At 32.9% G+C, this 23,560-nt stretch overlaps 1 protein-coding gene across 2 annotated transcripts; it reads right to left on the reverse strand.

Moving 5' to 3' along the window:
* Positions 1 to 3,476: 3,476 nt before the first annotated feature.
* Nf1 (neurofibromin 1) lies at positions 3,477 to 23,318 on the reverse strand. 2 transcript variants are annotated; one of them, XM_076785181.1, is made up of 25 exons: positions 22,902 to 23,318; positions 20,262 to 20,589; positions 19,962 to 20,180; positions 18,850 to 19,540; positions 18,431 to 18,701; positions 17,935 to 18,312; positions 17,672 to 17,858; positions 17,226 to 17,267; positions 17,010 to 17,083; positions 15,816 to 16,678; positions 15,347 to 15,648; positions 14,683 to 15,244; positions 13,658 to 14,206; positions 13,376 to 13,570; positions 11,201 to 13,292; positions 10,982 to 11,122; positions 10,630 to 10,888; positions 10,425 to 10,540; positions 10,116 to 10,232; positions 7,433 to 7,492; positions 7,006 to 7,208; positions 6,435 to 6,621; positions 5,613 to 5,872; positions 5,289 to 5,459; positions 3,477 to 3,901 (listed from the first exon to the last, which is right to left on the reverse strand). In XM_076785181.1, the coding sequence occupies exons 1-24, from the start codon at positions 22,959 to 22,961 to the stop codon at positions 5,372 to 5,374; spliced, it is 8,244 nt and encodes a 2,747-aa protein (XP_076641296.1). In that variant the 5' UTR covers positions 22,962 to 23,318; the 3' UTR covers positions 3,477 to 3,901; positions 5,289 to 5,371. The 2 variants fall into 2 exon arrangements, with proteins under 2 accessions (XP_076641296.1, XP_076641295.1); XM_076785180.1 differs by having other exon boundaries at positions 7,433 to 7,519.
* Between the last annotated feature and the right edge of the window lie 242 nt (positions 23,319 to 23,560).

Below are 23,560 nucleotides of genomic sequence, written 5' to 3' on the forward strand. Positions count from 1 at the left end.
CGAAGCTTCGACTCTTCGAAGATTCGAAGGATTCGAAGGAACGAAGGGAACTTCGAAGTTTCGAAGTCTTCAAAGTTTCGAAGTCTTCGAAGTGTCCAAAGTTTCGGATACGGCGTTGGGCCTGTCATTGCCACTTAGTTTGATCACATTGCCGTTCGTGCAGTCCTTTGCCATAAAACGCTTAAACTCTCGTTCCTGGGAATTGCATCTTGATGCAATTTTTCGCACAGAACTCCCGGCACGGCAAGCAACTTTTCGCTACGGACCTCGCGGCGTTGAGGGGTTAATTGAAGAAACCATCTGTATGTTGTATGTTACGTACTATCTACAAACGCATGATCGAATTCAATACAGACACCTCTATATTGCTGCAATTAAGCTACTATATGTATACAATGCATATACACTTCGCATTCGTAGCAATTTTTTTCGGCCGGAAGAATCGCGGCTTGGGCCGTGGCCGATCGCAATCTATCTTTCTAATCATTAGTAATTAGAAATGTCCCATAATGCCTTTATATACTGTGGGGAAAAATAACGCGTGGCCTCGCTTTGTACTTCAATAAGTAGTAGATAATAGAATCATTGGTGTTTCGTTTTAGACAACTCTAGAAATAATCGTCCGATTGCTCGAGCATCTTCAAATAAATCGACGCATCGATGTACCGGGCGCGTTCCAGAGCATCGTCGCATTATCAACCCCCTGCCGCTTTTTTCTGGAAGATCTGCTTCTATACAGAGTTTCCTTCGATTTTCGAATTGTGTGATTCCTACAACACTAATGTTTTCAATGAAACTGCTACGATTTCGAAAAACTAGTTTTACCTGTCAACCGAGTACACGTAGTTTGCATTCAAATTGTAACTTGATAACTTGGCAAGCCCAATTCTATCATAACATTATACCTGTAGTGGCGTACGTTATATCGTTTTTGCGTGTAATGTAGGATAAGTCAAGATTAAAATTCTTTTTATTCATTTGTAACTTTATTTGCATATGCGGTCACTCAGTTAACTGGTTGAAAGAAATTGGTCAAAAATGAAACTAGACTGTTCACAGTTTATTAGAAATTATTTAATAATTTCGTTTCAACCCAGGGAGATTGTTGAGCAAATAGCATCAGTGCTTTAGATAAATGTGCGTAGTCTTTCGACTTCAAAAAATGCCGTACTATTAGGTTGATAGATATGAGTTGTCCGATTTTGTTTATATGCAAATGTTTGTATAATTGATTTCGTTATGTTATTATTTCTGTACATAAACTCTTATATAGTTCGAGTATCTATTACCACAGTCACATCGAGCGAACAAATTTTTTACTTTATTGTGCAATAATGTGCATTTTTATTGTTTTTAAAATTTAATGTTAAGAACAGATTGTTGTTATTTCTACACTTTCTTATATAAATACAGACTTGGAAATAATGCTGAAAAAACCATCCGCTGCTTAAACAAAACGTTTGTGTAGAATATATTGTCGATACATCGAAGATAGGCACGAAAAATTGAAAATTTTATGTCCACCATTAATTATGAAGAACTGAACTTTTTTGACGACAATGCCCGATCACGTACGGCCAAAAAACAATAATCAAAGTGAATGAAATTAATTACCTTATTCGCTGAACGTATCACCGACAGATTACTAACTTTTTGAAAATTTTGATTATTTGTTCAGTAACGAAAACAATATCAAAAAGAGCATACTAAAGTTTATTAATTCAGTAATTTATTTATTAAAAACCCGCGAGGAAAAGTGTATCGAAGCTCATAGAACATGTTTTGATTAAATAAACCTCTTTTAATACATGAGACGAGTTTCTGTTATTCACAGAGAAAATTCAACTTTTCATATGCACCAACCTAATATTTTCACTTATCCAAATTAAACAAAAATATTTAAGACGCCAAATCTTCTCAAAACGTTTGAACGAAACTTTTTCCAACTGCTGTATATGTTACAGTAATCGGCAAAAGGTATTAATTTTTCAACAAATATATCTTCAAACAACCTATCCTAAACAAACTAGTAGCAGAGCAAATTTCCATCACGGGTATCAACGAAGTATAACATCATTTTTGATTTGTGATATTTAACTTTTAGTTCACATACATGCAATATACGCGAAGCGCAAGGGGTTGAACCTATACTATTATATTTATATAATATGTAGTATTCGAGAGGCGAGTCCCGTCCCTCCCGAAATTCTAGCAAAGAGAAAACACGATATTCTCAATAATCACGACTCCGCAGAACGCATACATACATCTTATTGTTTGTATTTCGTTTTTGTTGATTTCTTCTTTTTTTCTAATAAAATTCAATTACATTCAAATAATAAATATAAAACTAAATAATAATACTTCGCGAAATTCTGTACTGCTCAAGAAATCTACTCTCAACGAATTACGTTCTTCGCACGATACATCTGACAACACGAAACATTCGTGACTATTCGCGCGAATACATTCCTCTTGATATAATATATCTCTATGTTCGTAGAAAACTTCTGTTATGTATTTATGTAAGCATCTTGATCGCTTTCTCGCCGCCATTTTCGGCGAATCCCCGATTAAATACACATCGTTTCGATCGAACGAATGTTTCTCACCTATCGCACTATAATATTAACAACTACGTTCTCTTCTTTATTCGTTTGCCGCAATCAAGTCGAAGAAATAGAACCGAATGTCTGTGTTTTCCTCTACTGTACATTCAAATGAAAAATAAACGTGTTTAACCCTTTATAGCTGTACATGGAATAAGAATTCTCTGATAAACTATATATATAATAATATTATTCTAACAACGTGAGACTATGTTAAATCTGTTCAGAAATAGAAACAGATTCGGACTATGATATATAAAAATATTTAGCTGTAAAGGGTTAGAAACATTTAGATAAACATCTCACCTCTACCATGATACTACAAACTAGATTAACTGTTAAAATTATCTTATAATTTTTCGTTCAAAAATCGCATAGGCCAACGATACAACAAAGGTCAACGACTTGACACTTTATTGTATAATTCTTTCCACTTTAAATACAAATTTCTAATTAATTGTCGACTCCGAAGCGAATTTTTAAACAATACAGAGTTGTAGACCGCTGGTATAAGGGTATGCGTTTAATTTGGAACAAAATAGGCAAAAACAAACAGATACGGATACTACTGCAATTCGGCACGAGTTCATCAATCCACGTGTACTGTTTAACTGTCAATAAAATAACGTTACGTAAACGATTTATTTTCAACACAAAAAGCAATATGTATCAAACATCTGCGTTATTAACCCTCCGACGTTTACAGTTTTAACAGGTTTAATGCCAGTTTCAGATAGGATCATTTTATGTCTACATAACAGAACTTTTTTTATTCAAAATATGTTTATTTATAATCGAATATAAGCTTACCATCATTAAATATAACATCTTTTGTTAGAAAATCAAACTGTTAGCATTCTACAAAAATTTCTTTTTAAAAAATACGAAAACTTTATATTCCGCGGACATTTTGTTACTCTTCCTTTAGCTTTCTAGGGTTAAGAGTAAGTAAATACTCCATTCGAGTTAAATTTATAGAAACAGCGCAGAAGGTATTCGAACTCACTAAATACATTTACATACGTTTTCACTTTTACCAACAACCAATTAAAATTGTCATGAATATAGTAGTATCCGTTCGTGTCTTGCTATTTTTACTCGTTTCCACTCATCTCGCAAGCTTCGGAGATAAGAGAATATAATATACTGCTATTGAAGAAAATAAAAGTCTGGCGATGGGTAAGGGGTGTTGGATTCCATTCCAGTGGGTTCGTTAACGTGAGGTGGACGGCATTGGATTAAACTGATTTGACATGTTGCAGCAATAACATGGAGCCAAAAAGTTTGCGTTCCTTGATTGAAAATACATAATAAAGTTAGTATAAAGAAGCACTCTCTGAGAACTTAAATGTTTAGAAACAGTCTTTGATTAGTAAAGGGAGAACTATCAATACTGATTTTGACATCACCTTACTAGTGTATAGAACATGTTGAGACCGTTCTCTTATTTTCGGCGGGAAATTGACTACATACAATTAAAATGAACCTTTGAAAATTTCGTCTTCTTTTATTTTTCAGTAATAGCTTTTTAACTATACGAAATTACTCATTCTTTTATTATCTATCACGTTGTGATAATAAATATTACTTATGACGTATAATTTACAAATGGATTAATTTCTCTTATGAATTAATATTTCTGTATTTTTATGCATAACATTTTACATGGTATATAGTTAGCTTTTCTTTTGTTATGCATGTAGAAGAACTTAATTTTATTTTTTTGTAACTATTGAAATGACAAAAATCATGACACTATTAGTGTTGTATGTTTTATCGCTTCCATCATCTAGAACAGGGCTCGGAATTGTTGGCATGCGACGGCCGATTTTCGAAGGGTACGCCTCCTCGTCGACGTACTATTGTCAATGCATTCTTTTTTTGTCAGTGGTATCTCCTGTAGGCCTATTCCACTGTTTCGCACGATAATTTCGGACGACAGCTGTAGAAAATAAATTTGGAAAATAAATTCGGAAGATAAATTTTAAAAATCACTTTTAATTGTATTGTCCAAATTGTATTAATATCCGGGATAACTTGATCTTCCCGCATGTTTAGACGTGCTTGGCAAATTGCTAAAATCTACGGGAAGTTTGGACGTAGCTGTTCGCATCGCCGACGTTGACATTGTAACGGTTACAATAGCGCCTATGGTAGGCGCCTGAGCTGGCCCGAGACCTAGGACCGACACGGGGAGCGAGACGCGCGGCTGAGTCGAGGAGGCGTACCCTTCGAAAATCGGCCCTCGCGTGCCAATAATTCCAATCCCGGATCTAGAATGAATTTCCATCACAACGAAAAATTGATTACTGAAACCTACATTTTTAAAAAAATCAGTTCGTACAAATCACTCAGATCGAGTAATTAGCTATTAGTAGTATCATTTTTTTGTCCTACTTTATTTAAAAAAAAATATATTGTTAAAATAAATAATTCAAGTTCGTTGTGAAAACTGACAAATGAAAACCTACTAACACAACAAATGCAGTAATGTAGTATTATATATAAATTATTTAACACGCTAAATAGCAGGTAAATTTTAATTCATATTCGTTATTTATATTATCATTAGAATAATAAAAGTTTTCCAACACTTTATCATGATTAATGATAAGTAAGTAAACAAATACATTATAAATAATAAATAATTACATTATTAAACAAGTTATTTGAACATACCTTAGTTCTCGTTGCAATTTCCAACCAACTTGCCCCTTTCGCGCATGTTTACACCACTATTTTTTAAATTCACACGCTAATTGTTATGGTTGTGAACAGCTACTACTACAAGTGCTTCCTCCATGACTCGTAGAATCCATAGAAATATCCCCTCTGCTTTCAGTACTGCGACTAAAATTCATATCGTTAATTAATATCACAATGTATTTATCGACATCTTTTTATTTGTATCGATAAATATATATATATATAATATTTTACTAAAACATCCCTATAAACTCGAATGAAATGAAAGTTTCATGAAATTACTAACAATTGACTTACTCTCTGTGAACAGTTATAATATTTCGAGAAGTTTCATCCTTCCTTTCTGAAAATGTACGTACACTGGTTCGGTTAGTCCATAATTTAGAACTTTTGCCTTTTAACGTGCCTTCTGAAGTTTGTATATCAATTCGTTTACTTTTTTCAGATAGAAATTCACTACTGTTTGATCCTTCACCATCATCAACTGGCAAACATGTCTCTATCATTGCTTCTAAGCAATTCACAAATAATTGTGCACTTTTGGCTGTGCAATTAGACTGCAAGATATTATAAAAAAAGTGTTAAAGGTAAATTAAAGTTTACACCTTAATCTATTCCTAGTGTAATAGTATAGTATTTGCTCCAAGAGTGAAGAAACCCCTGGGCTGAAAATGATCACATATTGTATAGAGTTTTAATTTGTGCCGCTTGCTTTGACTCTCACATAAGCATGTTTTTCTTTTTTATTAATTGTCCACTTTTTCGCCCAAAACTGTTGTCACTTACTAAATAAGTAAGTCTAATCCAAATTATATCGTATATGATTTCGTTTCAATAAAAAAAATCTGATAAATATGATAATGAAAGTTTTATAAACAAATAACTAAAAATAATGAAATTTTGCAGTTGCATTAGTATTGTATAATCAGTATCCTACTTCGCATTGTCTTATATTGTTGCGTGATCAAGCATCCAAGGGCGAACATACTAGTGGTGGGAATTTATTCACTCTTGAACTAAATCTTTTGATCACTCTTGGAGAAAATATTGTTTATGTATCTTTACTTTTGGTTATACTAGTATCCTCAATTAATTACATTAACTATAATATTTACTTACATTTGTATACGGACCAGCAAATCTCCACAGTCCTCCAAATCCACAACTTTGTAAATAATGTAATTGTTGCTGGCTTGTATCTTCGCATGCAATCATATTCTGTATAATTGCTTGTACAGAATTCAATATGCCTTGATCGTGACAGGAAGACAAAACACTATTGATTTTTGCATCGAGCAGATTGTGACTGTAAAAATCAAAATAATGTAAATAATGTATATGTATATCTATATAAGTCGAATATCGCCAATGCTACGCGGGGAGTAAGTGCACCAATATCCACTCTACTCTAAATTTCCGCCTAGCCGTTTAAATCCCGCATAAAGCTAAGATCAACGACATGACTCACAACATACCTCAACCTTGGCCTGCCAATGAAGTGGGGCATCCTGAATAGGTAGTCAGGATGACTACCTGACTACCCATTACCCCCTTAACTAAACTACTCAATATCGTTACCTTCAACCAATATCCGTAACAATAAGTTTATTATTTATAACGCTTGGCAGTCAACGTGTTAAAGATTAAGGTAGGTATGGTATCTAGAAATATATGTAAGACAAGAACTTACATTACTGGGAATACCCTTGGAAATACTACAGAAGCTTCTGCAAGATATTCATAAAGAATTCGTTGCTCATTTTCATCAGTCGAATTTTTTACCAAGGTAACCAGAACAGTTAAAACTAAAGTTTGTGTTGAAAAATCTGTCAGCACTTCTGGATCGAGTAATACATTGTTTTCGTTGCTGACACTGACTCTGGCACTTCGATTCTGCATGAATTATAAGAACTTTAGTATGTGTAGATATATTCTTCAAGTGAAAGCGATAATACTAAAATGTGGTCATAATAAAAAATTATTTCATTTTTAATATATGAGATTAAAATATTTTATTATTTGATAATATAATACACAAAATCGTATGCATGGCATTGAAATTGATGAGGAAAAGGAAAATAATTTAAGTGTTTGTAATAGAAATGGAATAAATATACCTTTGGTTCCGTTTCTTCAGTGGATTTTGTTTCCTTAGCAGTGGGTACCGAAAAGGATCGCTGCGTTTTAAATAAAATCCGTCCAGTCTTGTTAATGTTGCGTACATCATCATTTTCGTACAAATTGAAGGAGTATGACACATATAAGTGACAAGTTGCATTGCGTTTTAAGCAACCCAGACACAGGCAAGATAGGCATAGGTAGATGAGAGCATTGAGGCCGTAAGAGAAAACAGAGGAACATACCAGAACAAAAACCAATAAATAATATTAATCAATATAAAAATGACTTTTATTTTTTTAAGATACACTAAAGAGTGTATAACGAATTAGTAAATATGACGTTGCAAAGAAATCATGAAAAACTTCGATCTTTATGTAAATTATAATCTAGCTTCTTCATTTGCAAATCATATTTTTAAAATGTGAACAGTTTTTATTTTTTCTATACCCAAATTTACAAAATATTATTACTATTTTGCAGTTTTGTATTCGATTTTGTTTCATTAATAATAAAAGACTAGTATTAAACATATTAAGTGAGAAACAATAACAAAAAATAGTAACAAGTTTCTAAAACATAATAGTTAGATAATAGTAATATTTATGAAAATACTTGAATATATAATTTTCAAAGTTATACATATACACAGATCAATAGTTTGTTAAAAGGGTACTACCGATTAAAAAGGCCAATACTACCAATCAGCCGACTTAAACGGCCAATAGACCATTCGACAGATCACTAAAAAAAAAAGTCGTACATTAAATTTTAAGTGTTATACCCATCTGTGATGTTAAATTAAAGTAAAGATATTCAAACGCGTATAACACAATTTTCGTTAATTTTGAACTGACACATTGCATCTTTGAATTTTGAATATTGAACAATAAATAATTTGCTAATTAACACTAGAACCACCGAACCAGTCAAAATGACTGGTTCCTAATTTTTTCTTTCACAATTACTGAAATTATAAAAATATTTCCATCAGAAATTTTTGAATGAACTTCTGTATTGAAACACGTGTTAGAAAAAAATGTTATGAGGTTTGAATAAATGTAGTCTTGTAATTATCACAAAGCAATATACATCAGTCGTATTTATTACTCGGTAGTTCTAGTGTTAAATGAAAAAAAGAAGTATAACTTAGTTTCTCACAAAAGAAACATTGAAAAAATGGATTTGTATGCTATAACACACTTCACCGAAAAATCATAAAAAATTTAAGAACAATTGGTATAACTACATGTTGCTACTATAAAAATATAGTCGATATGCTCTTTCAACTTTTAATCGAATGGTTCAATAGCCGTTTAAATCAGCCCCACTAAGCAATCTGCTCTTGATTTGCTATGAATTTGCAACCAAAACTTTAAATGAAAAATTGCAACCAAATCATTAAATGAAGTTTGACGATTGGAGCATAAAAGGCTTGTGGATTACAAAACGCAGCATTGTGACGCGTTTAGCAAATCCTTTATATGGGCAAATATTGCTTTGTTTCGTCGGCTGAGGGTTAGCCGGCTATACCCTTTATCATTACATATATTATAAAATGTGAAAAAATATCACATCTGTGTATAGAAACCCTTAAAACGAAAAGTTTATAAACATAAAATTAATTAAGTGGAAGTTAAGATTTTATAAGTTATTATATAGAGGGTACCTCACCTGATTTTGACATCTTTATTTTTTCACTATTATTACTTGCACTATTATTCTTGCTTCATATTGGTTATTTGTAACTATAACAGATAAATCTTAAAATTTTTTAACTACTTTATTATTCGAAAGATTTGAATAAAAATTAACATTTTTTAAATAATTTTTCTCGGAAAAATTTTAAAAATAACTTATTTTTGGTCTCTGATACTGGAATATCTCACTTTGAAGAATGTTTCACTTTCATCTGTAACATTTTTCGTTTCGAGTAGTACTAGCGAGAAAATCAAGATGTCAAAATCTGTAACGCGTCCCTATATTTATAGGATAAATGTTATTTCTTATATGAATATAGGGTAAGTCAGAACAAGCAGGAAGTACAGCAAGGGTTGATTCAGCACACCAAAATAAGAAAAAAAGTTCAAATAAATGTTTGCTTGATGTGATCTTGTTCTCAAGTTACAGCTTATTTTATGTGACAACAATCTTTTGCATAGATACAACAGAGTTTGATGTTAGAATGCTGTTTTTATGCATGATTTAAGTGTCGCGTAAATATTATGGAGTATTATAAAATGAATGGAACAATTAGTATGAAAGCTATATTCAGTGAAGGAAAAATATTATATGTTTTTGATAGTGTGTTGTGTCTTGAAAAAGTTCTAGTTTACAGTTGGAGTAACTCATTTTTAAAACGCAAATACATACTGTATAAAAAATATAGTAACATTTTCCTCCACTGAACGTAGTTTCTATGGTAATTGCTCCAATCACTTTATAATACTTTCTAATATACAATATATTCAATTCTGTGGTATCACACAAAGTAAGCTGTAACTCGAAATATGCGTCGTATCACGCATATGTTTATATGCCCTTATTTTTCTTATATTAGCATCCGGTATCAGTTCCGGCTGCATATGTTCTGACTCACCCTGTATGTATAATGAATATGTATAATATTATTTCTTCTCTGTAAGATTTAATATACTGGTAGTTAAATGAAATGTTGCATACCTGATGCGTTGAATACTGTTTTTGTTGCCTAGCTTGAGTGAGCGCAGATTGATCCAGTAAATCCCATGATTTCTGCCGGCGATTTGTAGGATTGCTAGCTGTTGGATTTGATGTATCCTATACATGAAGATACAGTTTATGAAACATATTCGTACATATAATATTTAAATATTAACTACTGAGAGCACGTTAATGTAAGATTTTAAATTATAACTATATTAACATTTACTTTTACAAATGAATTATATGAAATATAATATGTTACACTAATAAATTTATTACATAAAGAGAATTACAAAACCTACTCACTGCATTATGAGGAAGCAAATTATCAATACAATCTGTACTACCCGATTCTGCATTTTTGGTAACCGAATGTCTAACATGGCATCTACTTCTTACTTCTTCAGACACAGATACCAAAGCTAATTGCATAAGAATATATCAATTATTATTTTTCGGTATACAAACACAAACAAACATGTAATTAAAGATGAGGAAAAAAGAGCTTTACCGGCTAAATAAGCTACACTGTCTGGTGTTACTTCAAATTTGTCCCTTCTGAATGGTTTCGCTACAATACCTAACAACATGGTGAGTACTCTGGCTGTTCTTGTTACAGTAGTTGGCGTAGGATGTCTATATCCTTTCAAAAGATGTCCAACTAACGCAAAATGGAAATTGGACTTAAATGACAGTCCTACAGCCTGATCCAACTGCTTAAAATGCCACTCCAAAGGTTCGCGAGTTGACATCATCACATGTTCCAGAGTCTAAATACGAGTAGTAGTACATGTTTTTGAGACCATAACCAAATACGCTGAACACTGCTATAATATAAATAAGTGTACAAGCCAAATCCAGACCTTGTCATCGAAATTTCCTTGAGATTCTAAAGTATGCAGGTTCTGTTCAAGAAGTGCTAAGCCGCATGCATATAAAGATGCTTCATCCAACTGAAGAACCGACGTTGCTACCCAGAATAAAGACCGATGTATCGGAGATTCCTAAGAAATATTACATTATAAAATATTTGAAACTCAATGATACATATATGATACAGAAGGATGTAAGTTATATCTTACTGATCTCAGTAATGGTTGTAACCGAATCAGGCACATGATAATTGCTTCAAGCAAAGTAATATCACTAAAACTCTCCAGTGCCTTCACCAATATTTTTAGTAATTGTTTCATATCTTGATCAGTGATACTTTTACTGATGCATCCAAAAACAATCAAAGCTCGTGGTTGAAGAGCTGGATTATAGCAAAAGGCAAAATTTCTCGCTAAAGAAGTCCAAGTTTTCAACCAATCACATTGTGGAATGTCTCGCATACAAGCCTCCATTATTTCAAGGAGAGCATCCGTGATAATTTCTAAGCTAGTTAATGAGAGCCTCTCCCTGTCGTGTGTACTTGTAATGCTACGCTCGTTGCTAGGCCATTTCTCATTCGTCTGTTTATAACTAGATTTAAATGCTGTACCCGCAGCAGATTTTACTTTACTAATACCAAAAAGTAAATAAAACTTTGGAAGAGAAAACTCGTCTAAACTCATTCGCAATATTCTGTAAGTGTCCTCTGAAAAAGAAGGAGAGCTACAAGTGCAAAGTGAGTGAATGCTGTTGATGACCAATCCATGCGTAGATGCTCGCATACTCAAACTACCGGAACAGACAAGAAACGTTACTGTATGAAACAAATAGGGCAAATGTTTTCCCACATCCAGGCAGTTATTGAAAGATAGCATCAATAAATATCTTGCGAGAATAGCAATATCATTCCATCCTGTATGCTGTTCTAGCAATTGTGTTGGCGAAGTACAGGTTTTATCCACAACTCGACAAAGTCTTCCTATTACTTTCTTCGCGACTAACTGAACATTTCCAGATGCTAGAGCTACTGCTGTATCTGCCATTATTTCAACCGTTGGAGACCCAAGTTCGTTGGCACTACGCTGAATGAAATTATCCAGTACCGTATCTATTAAATCCGGCAATCTTCCAATTGTGCTCCATATCTTGGCTTGTATACTTGGATACATTTCTACCTCCTCGATGGTTAATGTAATTAATTTCTCTAAAATCTTTGTTACTTGCTTTTGACGTTTTCCTCCTCCGTCATTCGGTTTGTAAAATCGCACAAGATTATTTAACCATGGAGTCATATATTCTAAACACAGATGTTTCAATTCAATGCTTGACAATCTGAAACCTTGTATGCATTCTTCTAGAAATTCCAGTGTGAGGTGTGGATCCTTTGCGGCCAACGTTTCACTGAGGTGTTTGATGAATATCGTATTATTCGATGGTATGCAGAGTCCAGATGTTTCCAATAATTGTCCTTCTATTTTCAAGTCAAATGTTGCAGTTAAAGCGCACAATTGATTGTATGCTGCTGTTCTCAGATTTGGATCCGAGCTACCGAGATTTAATAAAGCCATGTTTAGTAATGTGCCAGGTACGTGTTTGGGTCGAATCTTTGGGTGAACAGACACAGACTCTGGCTGTGACAGTTCCCATCGATTTCTTATATGAATTATAGCCTGAACGATGCTATCGCGATCGTTGTGAATGAAAGATAATGGACCAGTTTCATTCGAGATGGTTAATGTGAATTGATTGTCGTCTAGTAAACAAACTTTTTCAATTTCAGACGCATAATAAACATCATTTAAAAGAACGGAATGCGAAAGTACTTTGCATCGCTCCGCCGAGGTAATTTGTATAGCAGTTGGTCCAACTTTCACGGATACCTTAGTTTCCTTGTGAGAAAGTTTCAAGGCGCTGTTGAAAACCTTCAAATCTTCGTCAAGAGAGAGCGTAGCACCAGGCAGTTTCTGTTGGTCAATGTCAATCGCATCGTTCAAACGATTCGGTCCATCGAGAAAAATTACTTTTTTATTGTTTTTCAGGGGCGCCAAAATTCTGTCATGGAACTTCGTGTATTCCCTTACCCAGCTATTGCAATTGTAAATATATGCAGCGTGAATTTTCTCGCAGGCGGTTTTAGGCAATATATATAACCATTTTTGTAGAAAGTCAGTTCTGAACCGATTGTCTGAACACGTATGCGTGAAATCAACAACCAATTCGTACGGAGCATGCCAAAATGGTTTTAACGTAAGAATTACATGATATATCAGCAACTCGTCGTATGTGTCGCCAAGACAGGTTCTATAAAAATATAAAATTCGAATTAATATTTAAATATTATTCCTAGTGTTAAAAAATAAAAAGTTAAAAATAAAAGTACACACTTATAACGTCTGGCAATGTAGTAAAATATAGGATATCCTTGTTTACTGGTTCCCGCTTGATAGAAGATATTTAAATTCTTGATACTCTTGAATTCCTCCTTTTCATGCATATTGTGTTTCACCATAATTTCTTCGAAATTAGTTGAAGACATGTCAATACTTGACCACCGAGCATAAGATGAAGAAAATACTAAACTGTTCATATGAAATTAATGTATTTTAGACATTGGTACTCTTAATGACGGTTTATAATAAATTCAAAATATTTTTACGATTACTTACTGTGAATCTACCGGTTTGTGTTCAGGAGGACCAAGGTATGCCAACAATGTGGCCATTTTGTCGAAAGGTCTTCTGCCAACCGCCTTGTGGTCACGGCTGCTGCTAAGGTAATCACCGATTCTTTCTTGATGATTCCAAAGCAATCTATGCAGCGCTAAAACATTGGCATCCGACACAAATGACATTGGATGACTGGCCTGATCTACCGTTTCACAATCCGACGCTATCTGTATGAAAAATCTTCTTCCAATTTCAAAATGCGCCCGTAAAAAATCGTTGAAAGGTAACATATGTTGTTCTTTACTGAACTCAACATGATTCGCAATATTTTGAAGTATTTTAGACATTAACATGAGGCCTCTTTTCACTTGAGAAGGTACAGGTTTATTCACAATACCCATTTCTTGAGGCGATACGATAGCCGGATTAATAAAACGTAAAAATATTACTGTTCCTACTGCACCAATATTGTTTTGTGGACATTGTGGGAATCTTTTGCTCAGTACTTGATATAGGCAATGGCACATAGATCGCAATTGTGGTGGAAACCTGGAAGAATTGTTGGCTAGTATAATAAATTGCGTCCATAATTACGGTCAAATAGATCATCACGATGTGTTCTCGATATAATGCATGTATCCTTGATACTACACAATATTCGTCTAGAACAATTCTTTGCATTTTTAATACTTCGGGAAATAACGGCGTGTCTACATTTAAGATGCACGTACTGTTCATTTATACAAGACACCTAACTAATTCTTTTACTTAAATTATTTGCAAATTTTTACATAGAAAATATTTTTAATTAAAAATCAATTGCAATGGATAATACACATCTTGAACACTACTTCCAATAAAAAATTTAAAGAATATATCAGTAATCACTGATTTTTTAATCTATATATGTACATTAAGCACTCTTTAATACTATAGAACAATCGTGTAAACAATATTTTCATGTAACAAATAGTATTAAGTGACCCATTTTGTATATTTTAATTTCGTATATTTTAAAAACTTACCGACCGGCTGAAGATACTATAGCATCGAATACTTTCTGCGTTAACGCTATCAAATTGCGTCCATTTTGTTCTATGTCTTCGTTGGTGTCCATTCTTGCGCTATCAACTTCGAAACCAGTTGTCGTGTCATCTAACAGTGGTGTTATTAATGGTTCCAATAAATTTTGCAAGTAACTTGCGCCATAAATTTTGAAACAAAATGCCATAATTTTGCTTCCAAGACTATTTCCTCGAAATAAAGTTTGCATGCAATCAGAAACTTCAACCTCACGATAGAACATATTCCATAAAAGCGGTGATAATAAGTGTTTTGCATCGAACAATGTCACAAAGACTCGAGCAAGCTCATCCATTTGATTTGTTGTTACAACATTAGCTAAAGCCATTGCGATAGGCAATTCCCCTTTGTCGCTAATCATTGTAACAAGTTGAACTAACTGTTCAAATCTGTCAGCTAATACTGTCTCTGCTAGCGTATCGAATTCTGTTCCTTGTTGAAGAATTTTAGTGAGAACTTCCATGAATGCTGCTCGTGTTTGTAAGTCAGGATTATAACCCAAACCTACAATTATTGAGACATTTAAGAACGGAAAAAGGAGAAGTTGTTAATGCATGAAATTTTGAGAAAAGAATCAATTTAAGTTATACATGTAGTATGACTTACTTAAAGAATGCATCAAACCGCTATCAATGTTTGCGCTGAGAAGATTACTCATTGCTTGTATGGTAGCATTCCGTAGTGTAGACAATTTACTACTAGATAAACGTGGCTGCTGAGATGCGTGCTCTTTTTCTTCCGCAGCGGCTTCGTTGCAGTCGTTTAATAAATTCATGAAGAGAGTGAAATATTTTAAAAATAATTGGGATTTTGCTTCCATCAAATCACCACGGTCAGATTCCTCCGGTTGCAAAGGAAGACCTCGTAACAATGCCCCCACTGCTTCCATGCAAGCTTGATCCAAATCCCTAAAACCCCAAATACAAATATTTAAACGAATCATCTGAATCTTTTATTTTTTACAGTTTTGAATTACGTACGAAAAGTAAACCGGGTATTGTATATTAAAAAAAAACACTCTTATCGCTTTTAATCGCATAGATGTAAATAATTAATAACATAAAGAATAATTTACCTAGTATAAACAGTTATATCTCCACTAGTTGATGGAGTAATTTGATGTGTAGCACCCATTACCCAATCGGTTAAATATTCCACGAGTTTATTTCGAAATTTCATTTCTTGTCGAAATGCTAAATCATCTCGTCTTTCCATCATTGCTTCGACAAGCTGGCATAATTTTGTCTTAATATGTATAGAATGTACAGTCATGTCCAAATGTCGAACATATCTGACAATTGCTAACATCATTCCCTCTATACTGGTCATTCCAAGGTATTCAGAAGGCTGTTCCGTCTTTGAATCCAATATATTTTTCATGATAAATATTATATGTTCAATGAACTGAGTATTAATATCTTCTACAACAATTTGCCCAGCCTGATTAAAGAATTTCTCAACCATACTTTTGATCTGATCGAAAAGTATTGGATATAACGCAGGACTCATTTCATGGCCAACCAATTCTTTAACGTGGTTCTGAATTTGATTTCCGAATTTTTCATTATTACAAACCAGCAAATGCAACAAGTGCGAAACAAACTGCGTGCAATATTGAACTTCCTGACTTGGATTTGATACACAATGATCTTGTTTTAAAGAACATTTCTTTAAATCAGAATTTAGTAGCATGCCTGATAATGGTTTATTCGAAGGGCGTTCTTGCAAACACACTCCGCCTAAAGCACAGAGAACTCCCGTCATATTTGCCCATTCATTGATTTGATCCTCTAATTCATGTTCCGAATTTTGATGCGATGCTCTACGTTTTCCTGTACTTCGGTGGGACTCCATTTGACCGTCCTCGATTTTAAATTTAGGATAATTCACCAATTGTTGAGAAGTTATTTTCCAATTTTTAAATGTTTCTTCCCAAGCCTAAACATAAAAAGAAGCTGTGTTTGCATCACTTTTTATTTATAAATATTAAGCAATTACTTTATAATAAATTAATTAATTATTTATAAATAATAAGCAATTGTAGATCAATATGAAGAATTTAAAATTAGATAAAAATCTATTTCGTTATGAAGAAATTCAGTATATTTAAAATACAATGAATCTTATTAAAGTTTATTTATACTATTTAATTTTTTGGCTATTAGTCAGATATTTAGTTTACACCATTCATTGTAAATTCTAGAGTTTAGTAATTACTAATTACAGTATCTATAGAAACATAAAACATAAATTGTTACATTATACATACAGGTTGTACTCCATTCACACAATGTTCTATCTTCCTCAATAAGGCCATAATTCTCTTTTGTAAAGCAGCGCGCCCTAAAATATATTTTGTACATTATTATCCATTATTCGTTAAATAGCTATATATAAATCATTACAATTGAATTAATTAAAAAAAAAAAGAAATAGTTATGTAATCTCAATCATATCTCAAATGTATCTTCTGAATAACACGTACCATGATTATGATCGTGATAACATATTTCACTTTCCCCGCTGGCTGTTATGGTAACAAGGTCTTTAATACTCTACTGCAGCCGTATAAGGATTATACTAATCAAAATACAAAGTGAATTCAAAAATTCATGAATGAATGTTTGAATTCGGGTAAAAATATTTGCATTAGAAACTCGAATCGAAATTAATTTTGAAATAGTCACTTAAGTTTGCAGGAAAAACGAATGTAATAATAATAAGTTTATTTTTTCTACCCCTCGACCATGAAAAGGGACTCGGTTTACAATAATATTTCCCCAATGGAAAAACGAATATATTGTTGTACACAATTTAGTTTTCAATTTTCGATTCGAATTCCTATTTTTAAAAATTTAATCTAGACAGTATGACAATTCATGTAAATCAAAAGTAAATCAAACCATTGATGTATAGAATATTAAGACTTACCAGTGATCAACACAGTAGAAGCTTGTGCCAATTCAAGATATAAATGATAATTAGGAAGTAAACAAGTAACGGCTACTTCATCGCTACCGCAACGTATTTCTGCTTCTTCACACAACAACGCAAAACAAGACATTGATACTAAAACCGCTTCCATATTTATACTCCACAAGTACATAAAAAGAACAACCTGAAAATAGAGATGTAATAAACGTGCAATGTAAGTAATACAAAATAAATTTAATTACATTCGAATTTAAACGAACCTCCAGTTCAATGTGTGCCTGCTTACAGATAGCAATCTGACTACCCACATTCGCATAATCCTTATGCTGTGCTAGAAAAGCATTTCTACAAATCAATATTTCCCTAAGCCATTTTAGTATACAGGTGTAATTAACAATTTGATGTTGAATTAATTTTTGACAAATCGAGAACAGAACTTGTGAACTAACATCCCAAAATGTATTGATCGGAGCTTCCGGATTCCATGCTTTTATTTTATCTGGATGATGTAATACTAATAACGCTTCCATTGCTTCGTATGCTATATCTGGCATTGTTGGTTGATGAACCAAGGAAACTAAACCTTTGATTAATTCTAATGTAGAACTTTGTATTTCATGACCAGCTTTCCCTTGATTCTGTAAAGAAAAGCAGAAGTTTTTATTATACATATGTAATACATATATACATATAAAACTTAACAATATTTTTTTCATAAGCTCTTCGCAAATCTCCTTTTATTATATAAAATCTTACATTTAGCAATAACATGGGGTCAGCATGAATAAGTTTCACCATCCATAGCAGTAAATTTCTGTAACTGGATATTTCTTCTCCACGGTCTCTATACTTGTTCTGCTCTTTACCTTTTAGTGTGAAGCTTTGAATGACTCGCAACGGTGTATGTGATGTGTAACTCTGTGTCACTTTACTTAAAATATCGGTAAACATATTCCTAAGTTCTGTACTGCGTGAATACAGAAGATCTATTTGAGGCCACCATGGCAGTCTTGGTTGAGTTACAATTCTAAAACAAAAGATGCATTAAAATTTTCTGTTCGAGACTTTAATAACAGTTAAATGCTGAAAAAAAATAGATAAAAATATTAAAGTAAAATCTCTAAGATATTCAAACAAATTACAAATTGATTCTGTTGTAATAACTTTTCTCTTACTTGTACAATGAGCTGACCAAGACAAATTGGTATGTTGATGGAAAACTCAGGTTCAAGCAGACTTTAAGTACTTCGTTGTTGTGAGGTTTAATGCGAAAGCAGCTAACAAAACAGTCTATCATTAGGTCGATGTCTTGGGCAACGTAGCTTTGACCACGAGAGAATAGCTTTCCTGGACTAAAAAGTAGTGTCATTAAATCATTGATTACATGTTGAACAAGCGTGAAGATGACGTTCTTTGAATCTAGATTGTTTATGTATGTTGACGCTTTACAAAGTTTAATACGGGTGACTGCTGCTGCAGCTTCTACTATTTGTCTGCTAGAGCTACCATGCATTCCTACACCTCTTTTAACCATTTCAATAAATTGCTTTTTTTTCATATGTTTTGCCGGACAAGGAGAACCAGAATCAGCATTAACTATTTCCTCTAAAACTTTTGGTGAAAGTATCAGAAGCATAATTTGTAGAGGCCAAACAGCTGCAGCTCTTCCTTTTTTATTGTCTGCGAATGTGTCAAGAATGTCAAACAATTCTTCACATGCTTTCCCAAGATCTTCGATAGGCTTTTTCTGAATATCAGCAAATTCATGTGGATAAGTGTCCATCCAGTTCCAGATTGCTTTTTCCAATGAATTCATAAGAACTATGTGCGCAGACTTTTTCAGTTGCTTAAATTTTTTAATAGTCTCTGTAATAATAACACAAATATAAATTATACTTAAAATTATACGATATCTACATTTCACTTAATGCGTATAAATATGCATGTTCTATTTGTTCTGTCTAAAATATTAAGTGATGGAAAATATTATGTAATCATAAGTTCAAACTGTCCTTTTATTATGCATATCTAGATAGTTAGTAACATCGATAAATTTTAATTTTAAATTGAATTCATGATATACATAGTAAAAAAATAGCAAAAAAGAAACTGTTAATTAATGTAAAATAATACTGAATGAACTTATTATCAAAATATAAACTAACAATAAAAAATTATAAAATTAGATATTTTATAGTTTTTATTATCTATCATATACTACTAAATAAAATGACTTAATATTTTCAAAAATACCCATTCTAAACGTCTATAAAAATGGCAAACTTACCATTTAAAAGTTTTGTTAGTCTATGAACGTCCACATTAATATGCTGAATTAGTTCAATATCACTGTAATCAACATTTTCATCGCCACATTTTGCTAATTCTTGAAGTCTCGCTGATATTCTGTTAAACACAGCATTGAAAAAGTTTAAGCTCAACGCAAACAGTACTTTACTTGCCAAATTTTTTAAATGAGTATTTTGGGCACTATCGTTTGGAATATCTGGAAATAGTATTCAATTACGTTGATTTTTAATGTTAAAAGAATACAGAATTACAGAAATTATATTAAAAATTTCAATACCTATAAACTGGCATATTTCTCTAAGCAGAAACTTCACATTCATAGCCTCATCAAATTTAACTGTGTCTTTTGGTTGATTTGCAAGACACTTTTCCAAAGTATCCAAAACAATGATGATAGATTCATAGCAATGCCGATCTTGGTCCGTACTGTGTAATATGCGTTGACCTCCAGGACATGGTACAGTTTCAGTAACATTTTGAAGTATCTTAGTGAGACTGGATATTACAAGAGAAAAACGATAGCGAGAAATTTTTATCAAGCATTTTTTGTTTCTTTCTTCGTTCATACGAGAATGGGTGGTTTGTGGGCCACTGCGACACGGCAACTATGTATAAAAAAAATTATTATCTAATTAGTTCTGAATACACACAATGTTGTGTGCAATTAAACTTGATCATACGATCATTAAAATTGTTACCATTACCTTAATACAATTTTCTATATGATAAGATCCCTCAATATTAACTGCTTAATATTTGAAATTACTTGTAAAATAACTTGAATGAAATGGATGATACAATTCACATAACATTATCAATATTTATTGCTAGATATTTTAAATAAAAAAATTATAATGAAAAACAGATGATAAATTATTAAATATACGAAAAAAGAAGGATGGAAAAGTAAAAGTATCGAGAAACACATTTGACATAAACTTGTCAATGAAGTGTATCAAACGTAAATATAAAACATACAATCGTTGTTTTAAAATGTTTTTATTGCTAAAATTTCGAGTTTTTACATTTTACATATTTTTATACACGCATATATGTATAATCAATATATTTTCGGTTTTTCGAATATGAAAAAATCAGATGAAAAATTTTGTTACAGACATATAACTTCATATTTTTTATTATTATTTACTGACAACAATTATTTAGAAAATTAATATTATTTACAATAAAATATTATCAAGATTCATGCACACTGCATTCGTATGCATGTATATTAACCAATCGAAGAGACTGTGCAGTGGCATATGTCGTTGTCATAAAACTCGAATATTACAAGTATATTCGTATAATTGGATTTGTCTTGTCAGTACATATTTAAATGCATCGAAGTGTTATCACACAATCGAACTCTTCTACTATAAGCCGGGTGTAATTTTCATTCACCCATCGGTTATGTTATACAATCGAGAAGCGATATTATGTGGGTATAGAAAAGTTGCAGCTTTGTAATTTTTGCTTTTTAATTTTTTCCTTAACTAATTTGTATTATTATAGATCTATCGACCGTAGAATCTTTGTGGTAAAACAAGGTATGTACAATGAATATTAGTCAGAATGGATCGATGTTTTATGAGACGATACCATTAACATGAAACGTAATACATATATTTAAATTTCCATTTAATTAATTTAATCGAATTAATCGCATCTTCTTAGGGGTTTTAAAAATATTTAATATGTAAAAAACGTCAGTTTTTAAAATCTCATAACCGTAAATTCTACGACCATATAAGCTATTAATTTTTAAATATTATTTGTAATCAAGTTTTTAAATTTTACTTGAATTTTGGAACACCTTGTATACACCTTAACTGAATAGCTGACAGGGTAGAGAGAAAAGGGAGAAGGGGCGAAGGTCAAATCGTGGAGTCCAAAGCGTGTAGAGGGAGGAGACCGCGAGAAAGCACCTTCCCATGAATGAACGAATCAATCAACGAACAAACGAAGGACGGTCTGAACGATACAGGCAGTCATGATGACAATGATACCAACTATTAATGACTACACTAGTAAATGAAAAGATAATGAATTGTCTACGTTAAATGACATTTCGATATGAAATTTCTAAAAGAAAAAGAAAATCACCGCAGTATACTATCACGTTTATAAACAACGAACGTACTTGCGCCATTGATAAAGTTGAAAAATAATTAAATAAAAACTCAATAGGGATAACAAATACAAACACACAGAAGCGTATTTTTCTTCATTGAGAAAGTTAAAAAAAACAATTGAATAAAAGTTAAAAGGTGACAAAAAAAATACTCGAAATAATGGATTGAACGTAACGTGTAGATTTCATTCTGAATTCTATTTGATCAACTGTTTCTACCATTCCGTGTTGTAAATATATTAGGTGCTTGTGAAATTTTCCTTGACATATCCTCTCGTTCTTTAATTTTTCACTGTTCACCAATATTCACTTACTAACAGAAACTGTGTCTTACACTTGTTCTATGGCTCTAGCGCACAAATGATGTCAATCGCACAGAATCGTGTTTTCTTATAAAACTTTATGTAAGCAATCGAAGTGTCCGCTACCGGCCTTTCCGATTGTGTACAGAGCACAGTAGAATTATTTCGATACAATGTGAACCGAACACGAACGGAAAGGAAACGATGTAAATAATAACAAAAGGAAGCATGACAGAAACGATAGGAGGGGACGAAGTAGGAAGAGACAAAAGAAAGGACTAAGAAGTGTAGGCAAAGGTAAAGGTAAAGGTAAAGAAAGAGAAATAGAAAGAGATACAGAGGAAGGGAGAGAAAGAGCGAGAGAAAGCACCGGAAGAGGGTAGGTAAGAAAAAGAGAGGAGACGGCTACGAAGAGGGAAGACGGATAGAATGGGAAAAGAAAGCTAAACAGATTTGTAGACCGAGTCACAGCTGGATGTACCTGTTCCTCGAAACGTGTGATCAGCAAATTCGCCCATTCTTCCGGCTTTTGCGTGCCCATCGCCGTCCGAGGTTCAGTGACGAGCCATCATCACGTACGACGATTCACCAATTCGCTACGAACATTCGACATCGGTATGTCGCCATTTACGAACGTCGACTGCCAGCCGAGACCGAGAGAGCGCCGCAACGACTCGTTCGTTCTTTCTCTCCCGTTGGGGAGGGGCGCCGTCACAGAGCCCTCAAGAATTACAGTGGGGTCTGGGGCGAAGATCCGAGTAGATGGAACCGATACCGACCGATACCGACCGAAGCTATCCGATATTCGAATTATCTTTCGGGATGTTTAAAAAATTTGTTTATCATCGATCGTCGCCAATTACAACAGCAAATTTCGAAACTTCGAAAAATTATTTATATATATATGTGTGTGTTGTATGTATATATGTACTATAATGTTACACTTGTAATGCTGTTTTCGAAAGAAAACACCTAAAATATTTCCACAGTCACAATACTTGTTCACCTACTCCCACATTATAAGTGTAAACTAACACAAGCAAGCTGGACAACTATTATGACTATTATTTCAAACGTTCTATTTCGAAAAATGGCGATTATTGTATTTCCGTCATTATTTCCATAAATTACTGCTATAAT

Source organism: Halictus rubicundus, chromosome 3 (assembly GCF_050948215.1).
Source record: "Halictus rubicundus isolate RS-2024b chromosome 3, iyHalRubi1_principal, whole genome shotgun sequence".
In the NCBI taxonomy this organism is placed as follows: Eukaryota; Metazoa; Arthropoda; class Insecta; order Hymenoptera; family Halictidae; genus Halictus; species Halictus rubicundus.

Excerpts from the sequence above, each read along its gene's own strand:
- Nf1 (XM_076785180.1), bottom strand. The coding sequence starts at position 22,961 with ATGGGCACGCAAAAGCCGGAAGAATGGGCGAATTTGCTGATCACACGT. Across the intron at positions 7,520-10,115 it reads AACAGTATTCAACGCATCAG|ACTGGACGGATTTTATTTAA; the intron begins GTATGCAACATT and ends AACATTAACAAG. Across the intron at positions 5,460-5,612 it reads ATTATAACTGTTCACAGAGA|TCGCAGTACTGAAAGCAGAG; the intron begins GTAAGTCAATTG and ends TATGAATTTTAG.